We start from the raw sequence: 19,074 nt of genomic DNA, 5'->3' as shown, positions 1-19,074 counted from the left end.
CTGGGTGGCTCAGTCCTTAAGCATCTGCTTTTGGCTCAGGTCATGATCCCAGGGTCCTGGGATCGAGCCCCGCATCGGGCTCCCTGCTCAGCAGGAAGCCTGCCTCTCCCTCTCCCACTCCCCCTGCTTGTGTTCTCTCTCTGTCAAATAAATAAATAAAATCTTAAAAAAAAAAAAAGAAAATCCTCACAGTATTAAAAAAAAAAAAAAGAACACTAATTTGAAAAGATACATGCACACCTATTGTCTACTGCAGCATTATCTACAATAGCCAAGGTATGGAAGCAGCCCAAATGTCCATCAATAGATGAATGGATAAAGAAGTGGCATATATATACACAATAGAATATTACTCAGCCATAAAAAAGAATGAAATCTTACCATTTGCAACAACATGGATGGATCTAGAGAGTTTAATGCTAAGTGAAAGAAATCAGTCAGAGAAAGACAAATACCACATGATTTTACATATGTGGAATTTAGGAAACGAACAAAGAAGGAAAGAGACAAAAAAAACCCATACTCTTAAATACAGAGAACAAACTGGTGGTTGCTGGGGGGGGGGGTGAAATAGGTGAAGAAAATTAAGAGTACACTTATCATGACGAGCACTGAGTAATGTACAGAATTGTTGAATCATATTGTATACCTGAAGCTAATATAACACTGTGTATTAATTATACTTGAATTATATTTTTTTTAAAAAAGGGCACAAGGAGACTTGTAAGGATATGTTCATCATCTTATTATGCTGATGGTTTAATGGGTGTATGAATATTTCAAAACTTACCAAAGTATATACTGTAAATATGTGTAGTTCACTGTATGTCAATTATACCTCAATACAATGACTTAAGAAGTTTAGCTTCATCAGCTCTAACTGTAGGATAACTAAACTGCCTAAGTGAATTAAACTGATAGGTTCTCAGGAAGAATATCTCTTATAATGTGATCTGCTGGACATCCGGGAGCTTACTAAAATGCTCCTGGGCCCACCCAAACCTGCAGAATTAGAATGTCCAAAGGTAGAACCAGGAATCTGAATTTAAGATAAGTTTCTTGAGTTTTTTTCTTGTGCACATTAAAGTTTGAAAAATCTGTTGTAGAGACAATTAATTCTTTATCAGAGGAATAATCTTCATATAGCCTCTTTTGTGAAACATTTTAAGTGAAAATCCTGTTTTAAGAAGTAAAGGTAGCGGGCGCCTGGGTGGCTCAGATGGTTAAGCGTCTGCCTTCGGCTCAGGTCATGATCTCAGGGTCCTGGGATCGAGTCCCGCATCGGGCTTCCTGCTCCTTGGGAGCCTGCTTCTCCCTCTGCCTCTCTCTCTCTCTGTGTCTCTCATGAATAAATAAATAAAATCTTTAAAAAAAAAAAAAAAAGAAGTAAAGGTAGCTTAAAATTGTTAGCGTCATATTAAAATTAACAGTAAAGCGGCACCTGGGTGGCTCAGTTGTTTAAGTGTCTACCTTCGGCTCGAATCATGATCCCGGAGTCCTGGGATTGAGCCCCACATCGGGCTCCCTGCTCAATGGGGAGCCTGCTTCTCCCTCCCTCTCCCTCTGCCCCTCCCCCTGCTTGTGCTCTCTCTCTCTCTCTCAAATAAATGGATAAAATCTTAAAAAAAAAAAAAAATTAACCGTAAATTTAGGGGTGCCTGGGTGGCATAGTCAGTTAAGTGTCTGACTCGTGATTTTGGCTCAGGTCATTATCTCCAGATTGTGGGGTTGAGTCCGGCGTCAGCCTCCATGCTCAGCATGGAATCTGCTTGAGTTTCTTTCTCCCTCTGCCCCTCCCGTTCATGCTCTTTCTCAAATAAAGAAATCTTAAAAAATAAATAATAAATAAATAAAATTAACAGTAAATTTAGATTATCTTTTGGTACTTTCATGTAGGAAGGGAGTGAACCAACCTTTGCTGAGCCCCTGTGCCAGGCCCACAGGTAGCTATTATTACAAATATTTTCACTAATTATTACAACCTTGGGAGGTAAGTAATGTTTATTCCATGGGGTTCACATCACATGCAAGTAAATACAGGGACCAAAGAAATAGTTGCTGCCCTCATGGAGTATTACTGAACATAAAGCATAACTTCCAATTATATTAAAGCAATTAATTCTGGTATTCTTTATTTTTTAAATTTTAAATTTTTTTTAAAGGTTTTATTTTTTAAGTAATCTCTACAACCAACGTGGGGCTCAAACTCACAACTCTGAGATCAAGAGTTGCATGCTCTGCTGGCTGAGCCAGCCAGGCCACCCCAATATTCTTTATTTTTTTTTAAGATTTTATTTATTTATTTGAGAGAGAGAGAATGAGAGACAGAGAGCATGAGAAGGAGGAAGGTCAGAGGGAGAAGCAGACTCCCTGCTGAGCAGGGAGCCTGATGCGGGACTCGATCCTGGGACTCCAGGATCATGACCTGAGCCGAAGGCAGTCGCTTAACCAACTGAGCCACCCAGGCACCCTTTTTTTTTTTTTTTAAGATTTTATTTATTTATTTGAGAGTAGGCCACCCCAATATTCTTTAAACAAAAAGAAAACCCAAACGTTTCTGATAATATAAATCTTATAAAAGAGATGTTTTGTCCCAAGTCACTGAGCTATTGAGTGACAGGCCAAGATGTGGAACCTGTCTATCTTTTCCACTGTACAATGGTAACTCTGCAATTCCAAACTGGTCACATGATAATGGTCATGAAAAAGTGAAGAGTAGGGGCGCCTGGGTGGCTCAGTCATTAAGCGTCTGCCTTCGGCTCAGGTTGTGATCCCGGGGTCCTGGGATCGAGTCCCGTGTCGGGCTCCCTGCTCAGCAGGAGGCCTGCTTCTCCCTCTCCCACTCCCCCTGCTTGTGTTCCCTCTCTCGCTGTCTCTCTGTCAAATAAATAAATAAAATGTTAAAAAAAAAAAAAAAGTGAAGAGTAGGTTCTAACAAGTTCCCAGGTGATGCTGATGCTGCTGGTCCAGGGACCACACTTTGAAAACCAAAGCTCCAGCTGAAGCCCCTCCACGTATAAAGATGAGGAGGGAAACAAGGGCACCCTCTGAACACTTACCTTCATTTAATGAAACATTTAGATTAAAATACCATCCTTAATCCTTTCACAGTGGGGAAATCATAATGAATCATTTCACAATGTATAGGTATATCAAATTAACACAATGTTAACCTTACAGCTTTATGTGTCAATTGTACCTCAGTAAAGCTGAAATAAAAAATAAAATACCAAAAAATACCAAAAAAAAAAGTGAAGAGTGGTTTTCTTCAAAAAAAAAAAAAAAGTGGGTAAGAAAAACCATCACCTGGCTGGAGGTATTGATGCCTGAGAACACGGCACATTACACTCTGAGCCTGAGGAGTATGTCGGGGGTATGAGCAGTAACACTAGAGTTCGCTCCTTTGGAGGATGGGGGTGTGTCTCTACCCCCTCCCCCGCCTCCCTGCAGAGACCTGAACATTGCTAGCACGTTGGCCGCTCTCATGAAACACTCACTGATGAACAGAATCTTGCAGGTGGCTACTGGATGAGTCATAATGCTTTTCACTTACGTGGATTCCAATTGTTTTATTCTATCTGTATTTTCTGAGAAACAGGAGCCTTATACATTTATTTTGGATATCAACTGATAGTAATCAACTTATCCATTTGTTATCTGCTAAAAGAATAACCCCATTATTCTTATCAATGAAAGATGAGATGCCAAATTAATTCACATTCATGACACCTACGATTCTACCTTTTAGAGCTAACAAGCTAGTTGCAAGACTACTGAGAAACTACCTCCTTGACGCTAAAAAGCCCATTTCTGACAACTATGTCTGGGCCATGAAGAAAAACTGTGGACATTTTTCCCTATAACCTTATTTCTGCTGAAGTTTCTTAGACAACTTTTCACAAAGACTTTCCTCTCTACTCTCAACTAGACATTCACTTATACTTTTTGGAGCCAAAGCAATCATCCCCAATACTGGGCATGCTTGTCATCTTCATGTTGTGAGCCTTTTGGCCTTACGATGATATTAAGGTGGAAGTTATGTTTATCATCATCTACTGCAGAACAGATGCTTCCAGAAGGCAGAAACTCCCCTCTCACTTGCTTTTTTGGCCTTAGCCCAAAACCTGAGGCTTGTACAAACTTCATAAACACAAAATGGATTCTGCCAGGGCAGTAATTCTGCATGTTGCAGTAGATGACCATGTTATACCTACTGGGGGATTCTTGTATCAAAAACATTAGCCTTGGGGCGCCTGGGTGGCTCAGTCCATTAAGAGTCCAACTTTTGATCTCAGCTCAGGTCTTGATATCAGGGTTGTGAGATCGAGCCCCATGTTGGGCTCCACACTGGCTGTGGAGCCTACTTAAAAAAACAAAAAAACATTAGCCTCTATCTTAAGCCTACCATTAAATAAAAATGTTTTAGCAATGTTGTGGAGTTTCTATGTTTGAGACCACATGCTCTCCAGATAACAACCTATGGCAAGTATACTACAGATCAAAACAGCAAGTCGAATTTTATTTTTTTATTATTTTTTATTTTTAAGATTTTATTTATTTACTTGAGAGAGAGCAAGTGCATGAGTGGGGGGGTGGGAGGGAAGAGCAGAAGGAGAGAGATCATGACCTGAGCGGAAATTAAGGGTCAGATGCTCAACTGACTGAGCCACCCAGGTGCCCCAATTTTATTTATTTTTTAAAGATTTTATTTATTTATTTGAGAGAGAGAATGAGAGAGAGCACATGAGAGGGGGGAGGGTCAGAGGGAGAAGCAGACCCCCTGCTGAGCAAGGAGCCCGATATGGGACTCGATCCCAGGACTTCAGGATCATGACCCGAGCCGAAGGCAGTCGCTTAACCAACTGAGCCACCCAGGCACCCCCAATTTTATTTTTTTTAATAAGCTCTATGCCCAACGTGGGGCTTGAACTCACGACCCAGAGATCAAGAGTCACACATTCTACTGAGTCAGCCAGGTACCCCCCCGGCAAATCCGATTTTTAAAACCCCGAATTAATTTAGAAATGTGTCCTTATCTACTGCTAAAAAAACTACCTGGTAGAGTCCTTTTCTTTTTTTCAACTTATTTGCAAACAGAAAACACTGTTACAAAGAAACTCCTCACATAAAGTTCCTCTTCATCAGCAGCATCTCCCCACTCCCCTTCCCAAAGTAAACACTTTTAAGTTTGGTTGCCTTCCTTCAAGATCTTTTTCTGTACACCTGAATACTCATTCAGATTTTTGTTTTTACATAAAACAGGCTCAAATTATAAGACTACTTTTTTCCTGTAACACCACTTTGAGATCTTCCTAGGTCACTACCAAGAACTCCCCTCATTCTTTTCAATGGCTGCCTCACATCCCACAGTACAGAGGTGCCAGAACAACCTACTTGACCATCTCCCACTGGTGGACATGGAGATTTCTTTCAAAACCCTCACTATTAAGCAAAGACTCAACAAACATACTTGTTATGCTAGGTTCAGAGGCCAGGCTGCTGGGTTTAAGCGTGGGCTCCACCACTACACCCTGGGGACCCTTCAGCAAGTTACTCACCCTTGTTGCCTCAGTTGTAAAATGGGGATGGTAAGAACAGCAATTTACCTCCTAGTTCCAACACCCAGAAAATGCTTAGAACGTGGCCTGGCGCAGAGTTAAACTATTCATTAAGCCAGCCTTTCATATCTTTGTGCCTAGATTCAAATGTTTACTTGGGCCAGATTCCTAGAGGTGGAACTGCATATTTAAAATTCTGTTATTGCAGGGCACCTGGCTGGTTCAGTACGTGGAGCATGTAACTCTTGATCTCAGGGTCAGAAGTTTGAGCCCCACACTGGGCATAGAGATTACTTTAAAATAATAGTAATAATAAAGAAAATAAAAAATAAAATTCTGTTATTGCACAACTCTTCTCCTAAATGTTTGTTATCAACTTATATTCCCACCAACTACAGCTTCCCCATTTCTCACAGTCTTACCAAAGCTGGGTATTAGCAATCCTTTTACACTTTTGCTAATCTGATGGGCAAAAAAAATAGTATCATGCTGTTTCGACTTGCATTTCCTGACTGATGATAAACATCTTTTCATTTATTTCTTGGCCATTTGTGGATTTCTTTTTCTTTTGTGAATTTCCTGTTCATATTCTTTATTCATTTTTGTCACTTTAAATTTTTTCATCTATTTAGAAAAAATACTTCGGGGTGCCTGGGTGGCACATTCGGTTAAGCATCCCTGTCTTGGTTTCAACTCAGGTCATGATCTCAGGTCGTGGGACTGAGCCCCAAGTTGGGCTCCAAGCTCAGCGTGGAGTCTGCTTAAGATTCTCTTTCTCCACCTCTCTCTAACCCTCCCACTCATGCTGTCTGTCTCTCTCTCTCTCTAATAAAATCTTTAAAAAAGGCGCCTGGGTGGCTCAGTCAGTTGAGCGACTGCCTTCGGCTCAGTCATGATCCCAGAATCCTGGGATCGAGCCCCACATCGGGCTCCTTGCTCAGCGGGAAGCCTGCTTCTCCCTCTCCCACTCCCCCTGCTGTGTTCCCTCTCTCGCTGTGTCTCTGTCAAATAAACAAATAAAAATCTTAAAAAAAAAAAAAAAAACCTTAAAAAACTTAAAAAAAAAAAAAAGAATACTCCCATTACTTTTAATGTGTAGTGAGTGCTCTAGAAAACTGTGCTCTGATGAGAATTTTCATGGAATAAATTTCAGTTTTAGAAAGTGTAATAAAAGTTCATTGTCTAAAATATGAAAATAAATGGAATGAGGAGATAGGTTAGTGGTTGGGATAGGAAGGATGGACTCCCGAGAGATTCTAGAATATATGCTCCTGGGCAAGTCATTGAAAAAAAGAGCGCTGGACCCCAATGCCTGTGACTGCTCTAACTCCCTTTCCCAGGCGGATGGCGACGGGGTGACTCTACGGAGACTGAGCACCTCCTGAGCTCATCATCATCCACAAAGCTGTCTGTCCTTTCTTCCAGCCTTCCCAGTCTTCCTTCCATCTTACCTGCTTTGCTTTCTGCTTTTCCAATTGACGGTCCTACTGAGGCAGCCCGTAGATCAGAAAAGCTGCTGACTTACTCTGACTGCACTCTTATTCCTGATGCCCTTCTTCAGACACCTTGGGGACCAAGTCCCACAGTGCTGATTCTTTTTTTCCACGAGTAATCTTTTAAAAGCTTTTTCATAATACACGCTTCCAAACAAAGGCATTTTGTTTTCTATGTGACAAACTGAAAATTTTTAATATTTTTTTTCCTCAAGGGATGGTTTAATAACAAATCTATTTTTCTGGAATTAATATTTCAAGGTAGAAAAGTAAAACCCACACATGGTACAAAAGAGTAAATTATAAATGAGATCATCAGACAATGCTGCAGCAATAAAACTGGTTCATTTTCAATTCTATTCAGACTTGCTTACCATACATAATCAGAACATTATATGCATATGTTGACAGAAATAATGAACACATTACCTTTTGGAAAAACATCTATGTTTGACATTAACTGAACTTGAAAGGGTAACATCCAGAGATGTTTAATTATGACTTACATTTTTTAGAAATATTTTTCCTGGTTATAAAATTAATGCATGTATATAAGATATTTGCAAAATTATTTTTTAAATAACAAAAGAGAAAAGCAGAACCACCCAGAATCAACTCAACTAATTTTTAACTCTCTATAGTTCTTGTTTTTCCTTCTGATTTTTACATAATGGAATCACACTATAAATATCTAAATTTTTTCTATTGATAGGTTATAAACATCATCTCAGATCTGCAATTTACCCTTAAAATCTACTTAAGTCAACAGAACTTTCATACATTAATATCAAATCATATTGTTTCATTTTACATTCCTGTCTGGTTTTAAGTTTAGGTGATAAGATAAAGAGTGATTTCCAAATCAGACTGGGCAACAAATAGAACATACCTTTCTCCGATCTTTAAGAATCCTGTCCAAACTCTCTTCATTAACTTTGCTTGCATAGTCATAAAAACTGTGTTTTTTTTAAAGAGAAAATATATTTCATTAAAATTGCGTGGTATTATGGGTCACTGAATCCTAAGAGTTGGTAATCGAGATATAAAGATATAATTGCTTATCTTCAATAGATAACCAGAGAAATCAATCTCAATGCTTTACTGATGATATAAGGTATCTTTTGCATCAAAGAATACTCAAGAGACTGCTACATTCAAAGGGTATTACTTCCACATGTGGGAGGTACTGATAGCAAGTAATTAGGAAATGTGTGGTTTCCAATGGCTGCGACATCTTTTCCTTGTTTCTAAGTATCAGTTACTTATGGAGAAAAGAGAAGACAGGCGCTCATTTTCTGAGAAATGCAGAAGGGAAATGAACATCTGTTAAATGCTTAAGAGGCTCAGCCGCATGCTTTCTCATCTTATTTCATTTCATTCTTGCCTCAATGCTGTTAAGTAGGCAGAGTGCAGCCCAACATGTCCCAAGTTTTATTCCCATTTTTGTAGATAAAGACACTTAGGTTAAGTGACTTGCCTCAAACCAAACAGGTAGTAGAAGGGAGAGCTGGGACTTGAAGCCAGGTCTGCCCCTCATGTAGACCTACCTGACCAGGATCCTACGGTGAGCAGGCATAACGATGCGTGGGCTTTCTTACCCCTGATTGTGCTTTTAGGAATGCCATCCTTGGGACACCTGGGGTGGCTCAGCTGGTTAAGCATCTGCCTTCAGCTCAGGTCACGATCCCAGGGTCCTAGGATCGAGTTCCACACCAGGCTCCTTGCTCAGCCGGAGAGTCTGCTTCTCCCTCTCCCTGGGTCCCTCCCCCTCTCATTCTCTCTCTCTCAAATAAATAAAATCTTTAAAAAAAAAAAAAAAGGGAATGCCATCCTTCCTCCCTCCTCCCACCAACGTTAAGCCCAGGCCTTATAAAGCAGTAAGAAGGGGCGCCTGGGGTGGCTCAGTAGGTTAAGCAGCTGCCTTCAGCTTGGGTCATGATCCCAGGGTCTGGGATCAAGCCACACGTCGGGCTCCCTGCTCAGCAGAGAGCCTTCTTCTCCCTCTCCCTGCCACTCTGCCTACTTGTACTCTCTCTCTATCTCTCTGTCAAATAAATAAATTAAAAATCTTAAAAATAAATAAAGCAGTAAGAAGTTCAAGAGATAGTAAAAAAACAAAAACAAAATAAAACAAAACAAAAAAACCCCCAATGAACTGAGAGTCAGGAGATACCAGCCTCAGCTCAGCTCTGCTTCTCACTGTATGATCTTGGGCAAGTCACCTAACCTATGTGGTCTCCACTTCCCTTTTCACAAAAGAAAGAGTGTGGAGTAGACACATGATTTCTAAGGTTTCTTTCAGCTCTAAGAATTATAGGTGTATGATTTAAACTTAGTTAAATCCTTCTGGGACACCTTTACTGACAGTGTTGTAAGGAATTCCTCAGAAGGGCAAGGCAGGGCGCACCTAGAAGAGCTTTGAAGAGTCAGGGCTAAATCAGACACTTGCATGGACCAAACACAGCCAATGTGTGGACCAGGGCCTGAATCATTTCATTTGCTATGAGATTCTTCTCAAATGCACTGCTTGTCTGGCTTCCCACTCCTCTTTCAGTTACGTATAAATCCAGAAGTGATGAGGATCTTGGCTGTTTTCAGACTTTGTCCACAGGTAACCATGCTGCATGAGGACAATCCTCTAAAATAATCAGTGGATAGGTGTGTGTGTGTGTGTGTGTGTGTGTGTGTGTGGTGGGGCGGGGGGGGGGTCCCCAGGAGTTCTTGGGTGCAAGGGCCTAGGTGTTTGGGCCAGCTGAGACTGGGACAGGGGTCAGGGTGAAAGCAGCAGGGGACATACAGCAGTAACAGCTGGGCACCAGGGACTGGCAGGTGTTAAAGAAGGGAGTACTGACCAAGAACGCTGAATCCTACTACTGTGGGCAGCTAGGAGAAGGGAGGTACTAGCTTCTGGGAAGGTAGAACACACTCTCAGGGGGGTTTAAGAAAGAGCTGAAATCATTATACCAGCCAGCAAGTGGAGGGCTCTGGGGCTGAGAGCAGACAGAGGGCTCTGGGGCTGAGAGCAGACAGAGGCCTGCATATTGTCTGGGGAGAAGTCTGGTGGATGGGGGTTACTGGCCCTTGTCTCTCTCACCCCCCACATGTCTGTCATTTGCTCCCTCCCTTCTGAATGTCACTCCTCCCATTTCTTTCTCTTGCTGTCCTTTAGTTGGTCTTAGTATGCAACTGGTGTATGTTAACTTACATACACACAAAAAGAAAGTTCCATGTTCCCTTTCCTTACATTTTAAAGCTGAACACTGAACATTTTTTATTCTTCTTAAAAACACCCATTAAATTCTTCTATCTGTATGTGATTCTTGACTAACTTCTTGCTCTGTAGCTGCAAAGCCCTTGCCTGGGAGGCTGCTGGAGTAGACTTTCATTGTAAACCACTGAGGCCACGACTTCTACCACCCCCTCCCCTTTCCATGACCAGCACACACTGACCGTACCAGTGAATCTGGATGCCCCCAGTTATACCTGTCACTTCAGAGCCACAGTCAGTTACAAGCCTACATTCACAAGTTTTTAATCAATTAATCTTTTAATAAGGACTCAAAGTGACAAAGAAGGATGTGGCTTACCTAAAAAGTTTTGAACACGGCTGATGATTATGGATTTCTGTAATTAGAAAGAAGGAACACAGCTTAGTTGATCATGTAAGACACAGGCAAGTATGAAGTAGCCCGCTTGTTTGTTTACCGAAACCTCAAACAATATAAAGACAAGTTTTCCTCTCCCAAATAGGTGCCATGTGTACACTACTGAGGGCAGTGTGTCTTCTTAACACTGAAACTCAGGGACACCTCCTCAGGATAAAGTAAACTGGAGAACACGTTCTGTTTCCATTTGTCCACGTCTGATGAGCACACATCTGAAAGCTTTTATTCAGGAACATGCAGCCATTGTGCACCCTCACGCAATCTCAACAGCTAACTGGAAACATTTAATCAAAGTGGACAAGCAGTGTGAGGGCAGCCTGGGGAGAGGAGGGCCTAACCACCCTACCATCAATAACCCACTACTGGTTCAGGACAAGTTGGGCTAGGTGTTTTGAAGGGGAAGGGAGGAGGAAGCTCTGGAGGCCTGTTAACCCCTTCAAAGATGGTCAGCACCAAGGGAAACAGTCCCTTATAAGCAGATCCTAACAGCTTCTGGAAAGACTGCTGTGATTAACCAGTGAACAATTCCTTCAAGCTCATCAGGGGGCTTAGGATCTGGGTCGCTTTCTAAGACCATGAGACTAATTAACCACTCGATCCTATTAATAACATTCTTCTGGACAGAGACTCATCACCTGTTGTTTAAAAAGCCACAGCCACAGAGTTCCAGGCTGCAATTTTAACACAATTAAAACGAAACCACGACCCTGGAGGCCATGGGACTATGCCCATTAGCTTCTGTACTGATGTCAATGCTGCCAAAACACACACACAGATGCAATCCTTCCGCTAGAAAGATGAGTTCATTGGCTGGCATGGCTGCTGACACAGTGATGCAAGTAAGAAAACCTCATCCAGAAATTGTCCCTTCTTTTACCCCCAACAATAATACAGTACACCATCCTACATTATTTCTGCGATACTATTAGTAAAGCAATTAGAATGTGGAACATTTGTAGCAAAAACTTTACAGAGGGTTCAGGAAAAAGAAAGAAAAGCTCATCTTCTACTTTAAAGGAACGAGTATTTTTTAAAAAACCCTAGAGTCAGTCTGAACCCCAAATACACACTGCTGTCATCAACTGCCCCAGCAGGCTTCTGTCATGATTTACAACTGGGATTAGAAGTACACTAAAGATACGACCTAGACATCATGTAGCATTTGCTAAAGGAAGTTGAACCTTTCTCTACAAGACTTTTTGCAATGCCTAAACACTCCATGGAGAAAACAGGGTGAAGGCCTCAAACGTGATTAAGCTGCAGACTGGAATGAAGCTGGCTGGCACACTGACTGATAGATAGACCTCTGGAAACAGGCAGGAGCAGGGCAGCCTCACCTGGGATTCTAGAGTTTGCCACGCCTCTACAGTTCATTCCCATGGCAGATTCCTCTTCACGTATATATGGCGTCTCTGCACTCATTTCCTTAGAGGTCTTCCCCCACCCGCACCCCACCCCTACATCTGGCTGTTCTCACGGATCTTCCTACCTCTGCTTCCCCTTCTGGTGGAGACTCAACAGTCCCACTACTCCCTCCTCCATCCTTTCCAATAACTGCAGTGGTATCATCTAATTAACTAAGGAAGCTCTTCGGTGGCTGCCTGCTCCTTCCTCTTCTAGAACTAAGGGTGGACAGCTCTGCTTAAAGTGAGTCAGCCCAGCTTTTAACACAGAATGCCACACTTCGTGCTTCAGGATATAGCACTCTATATGAAGTCCTTACTGTATAAGGTAAAAGTGTCTGTGCATGGATTCAGACATTTGCAACAAATAACAACTTTGGTCGATTCATTTTATTTAAAACATCTTATTCTGGAGGTTAGGCTATGCCAGAAAATTTCTTGATACCACTGGTCTGGAATACTACTAATGGCACTTTACATAATATTTGGCCTTTCAACCCAGGTTTGGAGTCCCTGTTTCTAATATGTATTTATTTTTAAAAGAAAACTATTATAATGATAACAATACATTTAAGATAATACCAGCAAACACTTTGCCCATGAGATCCACAACCGTTTCACACAGTGAACTGAATATAGCTAATAAATTACACATTGTGCAGAAGATGGTTGTCATGGCACTGCCTTAACTGGGACTCTATCAATTGGTAATTCTCTGGATCTGCAATACCATGGAAACGTATTTACTGCAAGAACCAGAAGGTTTATGAATCAGATACGGCGCATGAAGCTATAGAATTTGAATTATTTGCCATTCTATTTCTTTAAAATAAATAAATAGCCAGAATATTCATCAGAAGTGCTATTTTTATGGTCATGCCAGGTAGGACAGCTCTTTTTTGCATGGTTTGCAGTCTGTTAACTGTCTGGCATTTTAACCTTCATATACCAAATTAGTTTTGAAAATCCAAGTGCAAATAATAAAACTACACTCATGTTCAATGAAACCAAATTCTCTATTTTAGGATTTTAAAGAGTTAAGCAAAACAGAAACAAAACCTCAGTGAAAGAAGAGCCGTATACAGCATATCAAGTCTTTATTTAACAAGTCAGTATTGTGAGGAGTGGGTTTTATCGTTTGGGTCCTTTAGGAAATGAACTGTTTCTTGTTTTCCCCCAATCCTAACCCTACCTCAATCCTCATCTTGTCCTAGAAGGATATCAGAACTAGAAGGCTTGAAATTGATGATGTGGCCCCAACATAATCTAACCTGCCAGCAATATTTCAAACCAGAAACCACTCAACTTCACACATTCTGTATTTCCATCACATAGAAACAGGCCAGATTCCCTGTATATCTTGTGCACTCCTTGCTCTCTGTTCCTCTGAATGCACCGCCCACTGACCCTAAGTTCACCTCCTTCATGACACCTTTACTCTCTACTGCTTTCACTCACTAGCAGATTTTTTTTTTTTTCAACTGATGGGATTTTCTCTGTTCTTTTCTTAACAGTACTCATCTCGTATGGTTGTCTGGGACTTCTGTGCACTTGTTTTATCCTCCCCACACTCCAGGAATATAGGGATGCATCTGGGTACTCCTCTCATTGCCTGGCACATGCCTCACACACAGATGGTCAGTAAATGGTGGTGGCCTAAGTGAAACGTCCCTTGTTGTGTTCTGAGTATCAGGATATGCTGTTTGGAGACATGCTCAGGGTGCAGCTGAAAGAAGTTTGATCCCTATTTATCAAAAAGAGACTGATCCAAACAGAAAAAAAAAAGAGACTGATCCAAAGACAGTGGGCGCATCTATAAATACTCCTTCGTCTTCCCCAGCAATCACCCCAAAATTGACTGTTTGGCTTGTTCTTCAGAAGGCTGTGTAGATTTAGCAAATAGCTCATAAAAACAAGTGTGAACATCTTTGCCAGATCCCTCCAGAAAGGACCAGCCCCAAATATCCTCGCATTACAGTATGTGGTGATGCTGACAACGGGGAATAGCCCAATATGCGAACCAGGGGTTCACTGTGGTTTTGAAGAGACTATCAAGAGAAAGCACACAGCAATTCAGTAAAAGACCAGCTGGTGGATACGAGCTTTATGGACTACCTACAGCCAGCACAGCAAGTTCACACTGACTTATAAAACATTTCATACTAGCTATCAGTGCAGATGATTTGCATTGTGATTTTAGCTGCTTTTTATGTACTCTCTTTATCTTTCAGATTAAAACCAGTTAAGGACCAAAGAACAAACCAAATAGCATTGATACAGAAAAAGAATTTTTCTGCTCAGTGACAAACTCACCAATTACTTGCAGAAATTCTGTGTTGCTGATTTGTGAGTCACTGATGCTAAAGGTTTCCTCTTGTCTTACCTCTCCCAGCAGAAATCCTTCCTAAAAGTAATAAAAAAAAATAGTTGCAGACTAAAAATAAAGATGATTTTTTTACTGGAATGAAGAGGAATTAAGGGCATTATAATTTTATAATAATTTTAATAATCCAAATAGGCTTGCCATATAAACTACTATTCTATAAACCAACAAGACTAAAGCAATCTGAGATGTATCTATTAACTGGATTGTTTGAAAAAAGGATTCCATACACGATGAAATATTGTAATCCCTTCAAAAAAACCCTGGTTTTTTTTTTAAGCAAAAATAAGGAGAGTGAATTCATTTCCTAAATCCTACTGAGTGTAGTAACCAATATCAAAAAAGCTCAGGAAGCAGAAATATCCCAAGGTTGTCTTCTTGAAACAGAATACAATTTATTTCCTTGTTTTAAAAGCTCTGTTAACAATACAAGGATAAAGAAGTTAACAATGCACAACGAACTGCTCTTGTACAGGGTGCGGGAAATGAGGATTTCAGCCAATACATCACTCACATGAACGTTCTTCCTTAATAAACGCTGAGGTTAGTTTCTTTACAGCTTTGGAGAACACAGGCCATCAATCCTGGCTTACGCAGCACACAACCTACTGTGGCCGCACTTGCCGTTGTGCTGAGCACAAGCACGGCTGGAGAACATTAATTCTATGTGCCTCAGTAACTTCCCTACAGAGGGTGAGCTAACAGGCTGCCCTGCCATCTCCCTTCCTGGGTAACCACACGGCTTGCTCCTTCCCTCTGTGTGGCTCTTTACTCAAATGGCACCTTATCAGAGAGGCCTTCCTCGGCCAATGAAACAGAAACAGGGCGTGCCAAACACTCTGTCCCCTGTGTTTTCTTCCCAGTCTTCTCCCAGTCTGCCGTGGCACATCCTTAAATTAACAAACAGGGGCGCCTGGGTGGCTCAGTCGTTAAGCTCTGGGTGGCTCTGCCTTCCGCTCAGGCCATGATCCCAGCGTCCTGGGATTGAGCCCCGCATGGGGCTCCCTGCTCAGCGGGAGGCCTGCTTCTCCCTCTCCCACTCCCCCTGCTTGTGTTCCCTCGCTCCCTGTCTCTCTCTCTCTAATAAATGGATAAAATCTTTAAAAAATAAAAAAAATTTAAAAAATAAATTAATTAACAAACAAATGCCTACACCTATTAAATTGTAAGCTCCAGGAGAGCAGGGACTTTGTGCTTGTTCATTGCTGTATCTCAGCAACTAGCACAGCGCCCGCCACATAGGACGTGCTCAATAAATACTGGCTGAGGACATCTGTGGAAACAATGACCTTGTACTACATACCTTCCTATTCCAGGCTGACCCTTCGAATCAATTAAAGAGGTTGTCTAGCTTAAAAACATTACCAGTTGGAGGGGCGCGTGGGTGGCTCAGTTGATTAAGCGACTGCCTTCGGCTCAGGTCATGATCCCGGAGTCCTGGGATCGAGTCCCACATCGGGCTCCCAGCTCAGCGGGGAGCCTGCTTCTCCCTCTGACCCTCTCCCCTCTCATGCTGTTTCTCTCTCTCTCTCGCTCTCTAATAAATAAATAAAAATCTTAAAAAGAAAAAAAAAACATTACCAGTTGTAATCTGTGGGAGTGAGGAGGGAGAGACAGACGCTTTACAGCATAGCTTTTGTATTGGATTAGGGGACGAGTGTCCTAAATTCCCAAATCATGTATGGGGCATTTCACAAACTTGAGTAATATACAAATCCTCTTTAAAAAAAAAAAAAAAATTCTCTCAAACCTGAAAGAATATCTATGACTACTAGTTTGAGAAACAGTGACTAAAGAAGCTTGTTTTATCCTATGAAAGTCTTTCAGAGAAGATTTCTCTTTGTAACAAGTCAATAAAAATTAAAGTGAAAGCAATTTTTTTTTAATTCCTACAGAACTATACATTTTAAGAACTGATCTCCAGATCCCTAGTGTTCCACAGCCAAAGGCTGCCAAATTTAGAAAATAAAAATATAGGATACTGTTAAATTTGAATTTCAGATAAACAACAATTTTTATGTAATATTTAGGATATACTTACACTAAAAAATTATGTCCTATTTATCTGAAATTCAATTTAACTGAGGGCCCTGTATTTTATCTGGCACCTCTATCATAGTCCTCGGTTTGAAAAAGTCAACAGTGACAGCAAGACATTCTAAAACTAAGTTAAACGAATGCTTTTTATCTGCTGGTCTGGATTATGGGAGCCACTGTTACTTTATAGCAGGAAGAAACAAACATGGTGTATGGGATAAATCTAGCCTCCTGCCTGTTAATGTACAGTCCACAAGCTAAGAAGAGTTTCTACTTTTAAATGGTTGAAAAAAAACAGGACATGTGAAAATTATATGAAATTCAAATTCAGAGTCCATAAATAAAGTTTTATTAGAAACTGTCATCCTAATTAATGTATTGTCTATGGTTGCTTTCTCTGTACAAGAGCAGAACTGAGTAGTTGCTACATAAACCACATGGCTCACAAAGTCAAAAATTTTACTTATCTGAAAAAAGCTTGCTAACCCCAGCTCTATAGAATGAGTGGTTTTAAACTAATTTCTTGCCTGGACAAAACAAGAATGTGCTACAAAAGCAAATTTGGTTCCTCAACTTAAAAATATATAAAATTGACATTAAAGTATTCCACATATATAATTGTGGCAAGGTTAACATAACCAGCTATGGTCATATAAAATACACTTGCAAACTATCATCATGGTGAAAATTTCCATGAAGTCTAGCACCATGCCTGGCACAGCATAGATATTAAAGGAATAGTTCTTGAATTAAATTAATAACAATCTAAGTAAAGTAGCAACTCCCTGCCATTTGCAGAAAAACTATCTGCTTTTCAACAGGTAGCTGCTTATTCTTACAATAACCTTGCTTTTTACATAAACTGTGATATTACTAGGTACTCCAAAAACTAGAGATGTTAGAAAGCCATTATTGAAACCATATTTAACACTTCCATGGACATTAGGAGTATCACAAACCACCTATATATGGAACTTCATTAATTAGATAGCTGGCTGTAGTATCAAAGGCCTTAGCATCCAGAGACATCTGCTAACTCTGGAAAAACCCACGTTGTGTGTATTCCTATCATTAATCTCTACCATCAACACTATAGGAAAAGTAGAATAAAATTTAATGCCATCCAATTTACTAACAGAATCCCCTCTATGAGATCAGTTTTTATTAATGGAAGCTAAAGTTGCAGACATCAAACCAAATCCAGTTCCTTATTCTACAGTGTATCATTTTGCTTCGTAATGATAACCTCAAAACCCCCACACTTATTAAATGAATTTGAATAACTCACTATTAATATCTCTTAAAATCATCTCTCAATTTGGTGGACAGATTAAATATGGACTTAAAGATAAAAATTATCTAGTTTCACAAAGAAACTTCCATCTAGGCGAATGACATTAAAAGACAATTAGTAAAATAAAGACATTGAAGCAGACAAGCTCTGCTCCCTCCGAGCTCCGAAGCCTATGCATTTCCGATCACTCATACGTAGGCCTGTCATTTCCCTATTTGACTACGACTAGCGCCGTGGTTTTAGAACATTCACCAAAGAACTAAATATGCAACTTCAAGGCAAGCAGACCCTACACCTAACACTCCTGTTTACATTCTCCATATTCCATCGAGGGGAAGAAAACACACGAACGTATCTAACAAGCATGAATAGTGACAACCATGGTTTCCCTCGTCGCACCCCATGACAACCTGTGAGACCGGCGGGCGGGGCTGGGTGCCCCGGCTCCTAGAATAAAGCTCGGTCTCTCCGCGCTTTGCTGACCCCGGGAGCCCCTCGCAAGTCCAGAAGCCTGACTCTCAGGGAGGGGCAGGCGCTTGGTCTCCACTAAGCGACTCCTGACACTGCCGGCGGCCAATGGAGACAGCCTCGCTAAAAGGGAGACGGCTGTCCTGAGAGGGCCAGGAGGCGGCAGGCACTAAGTGAGGGGGCCCATCCCGGGGACGAAGGAGCCCTAGGTAGCAGGAGCTCGCCGGGGGCGGGAGCCGCCCGGGTCCCCAGCCCCTCGGGCCCGCCCGGGAGCCCGGGGGACGAGCCGCGAGTGGTCCCGTCTTGGCCGCAGGCACCGGCCGGGGACGAAGGCTGGAGGTTCCAGCAGCCGCGGCGGGGGGCCCGGCACCTACGTGGTCGGCGTTGCTGTTGGCGCTGTGGAAACACACAGCGCTGAAGGTGTAGCCCGAAATGGAAGCCGCCATGATGGAAATCTCCGACTCCCCCATCATGCCCTGCGGAGGAAACACAGCCTTCCGGCCGGCCCCGCCCCTTGGCATCCTGGGAAATGAAGTCTTCGGCGGGTGAGGCCAAGGGGTCGAAGCGCCAGCGAGCGAGGGCTGAGAAAAGCAGGTTTGCACGATCGGAACCGACCCCGGGGACGTGTCCTCTGCGTGGGTCTCGCGCCCAGCATACCTCAGACACTGCCTCTTCTTTATAGCCCTTGATAGTTCCCCAAATCGTCTTGTCTCTTTGCAAATTAAACTCTTACTGATAAAAGCCAACATTGCCATGTTCAAGGATGAAAAGGA

At 41.7% G+C, this 19,074-nt stretch overlaps 1 protein-coding gene across 1 annotated transcript in view; it reads right to left on the bottom strand.

The window, feature by feature from the left end:
* Positions 1-18,778, bottom strand: part of ABRAXAS2 (abraxas 2, BRISC complex subunit) — a 28,071-nt gene extending 9,293 nt beyond the window's left edge. The window contains exons 1-4 of the mRNA XM_034985798.1: positions 18,676-18,778; positions 14,433-14,523; positions 10,639-10,675; positions 7,941-8,007 (exon numbers count right to left, since the gene is read on the bottom strand). Coding sequence (XP_034841689.1) covers positions 7,941-8,007; positions 10,639-10,675; positions 14,433-14,523; positions 18,676-18,774 — 294 coding nt within the window. The 5' untranslated portion in view covers positions 18,775-18,778. The remainder of the gene's footprint in view (positions 1-7,940; positions 8,008-10,638; positions 10,676-14,432; positions 14,524-18,675) is intronic.
* Positions 18,779-19,074: the final 296 nt, after the last annotated feature.

This window comes from Mirounga leonina, unplaced genomic scaffold (assembly GCF_011800145.1).
Source record: "Mirounga leonina isolate KUSES-001 unplaced genomic scaffold, KU_Mleo_1.0 Mir_114, whole genome shotgun sequence".
Classification (NCBI taxonomy): Eukaryota; Metazoa; Chordata; class Mammalia; order Carnivora; family Phocidae; genus Mirounga; species Mirounga leonina.
This window is presented reverse-complemented; position numbering and strand designations above follow the sequence as displayed.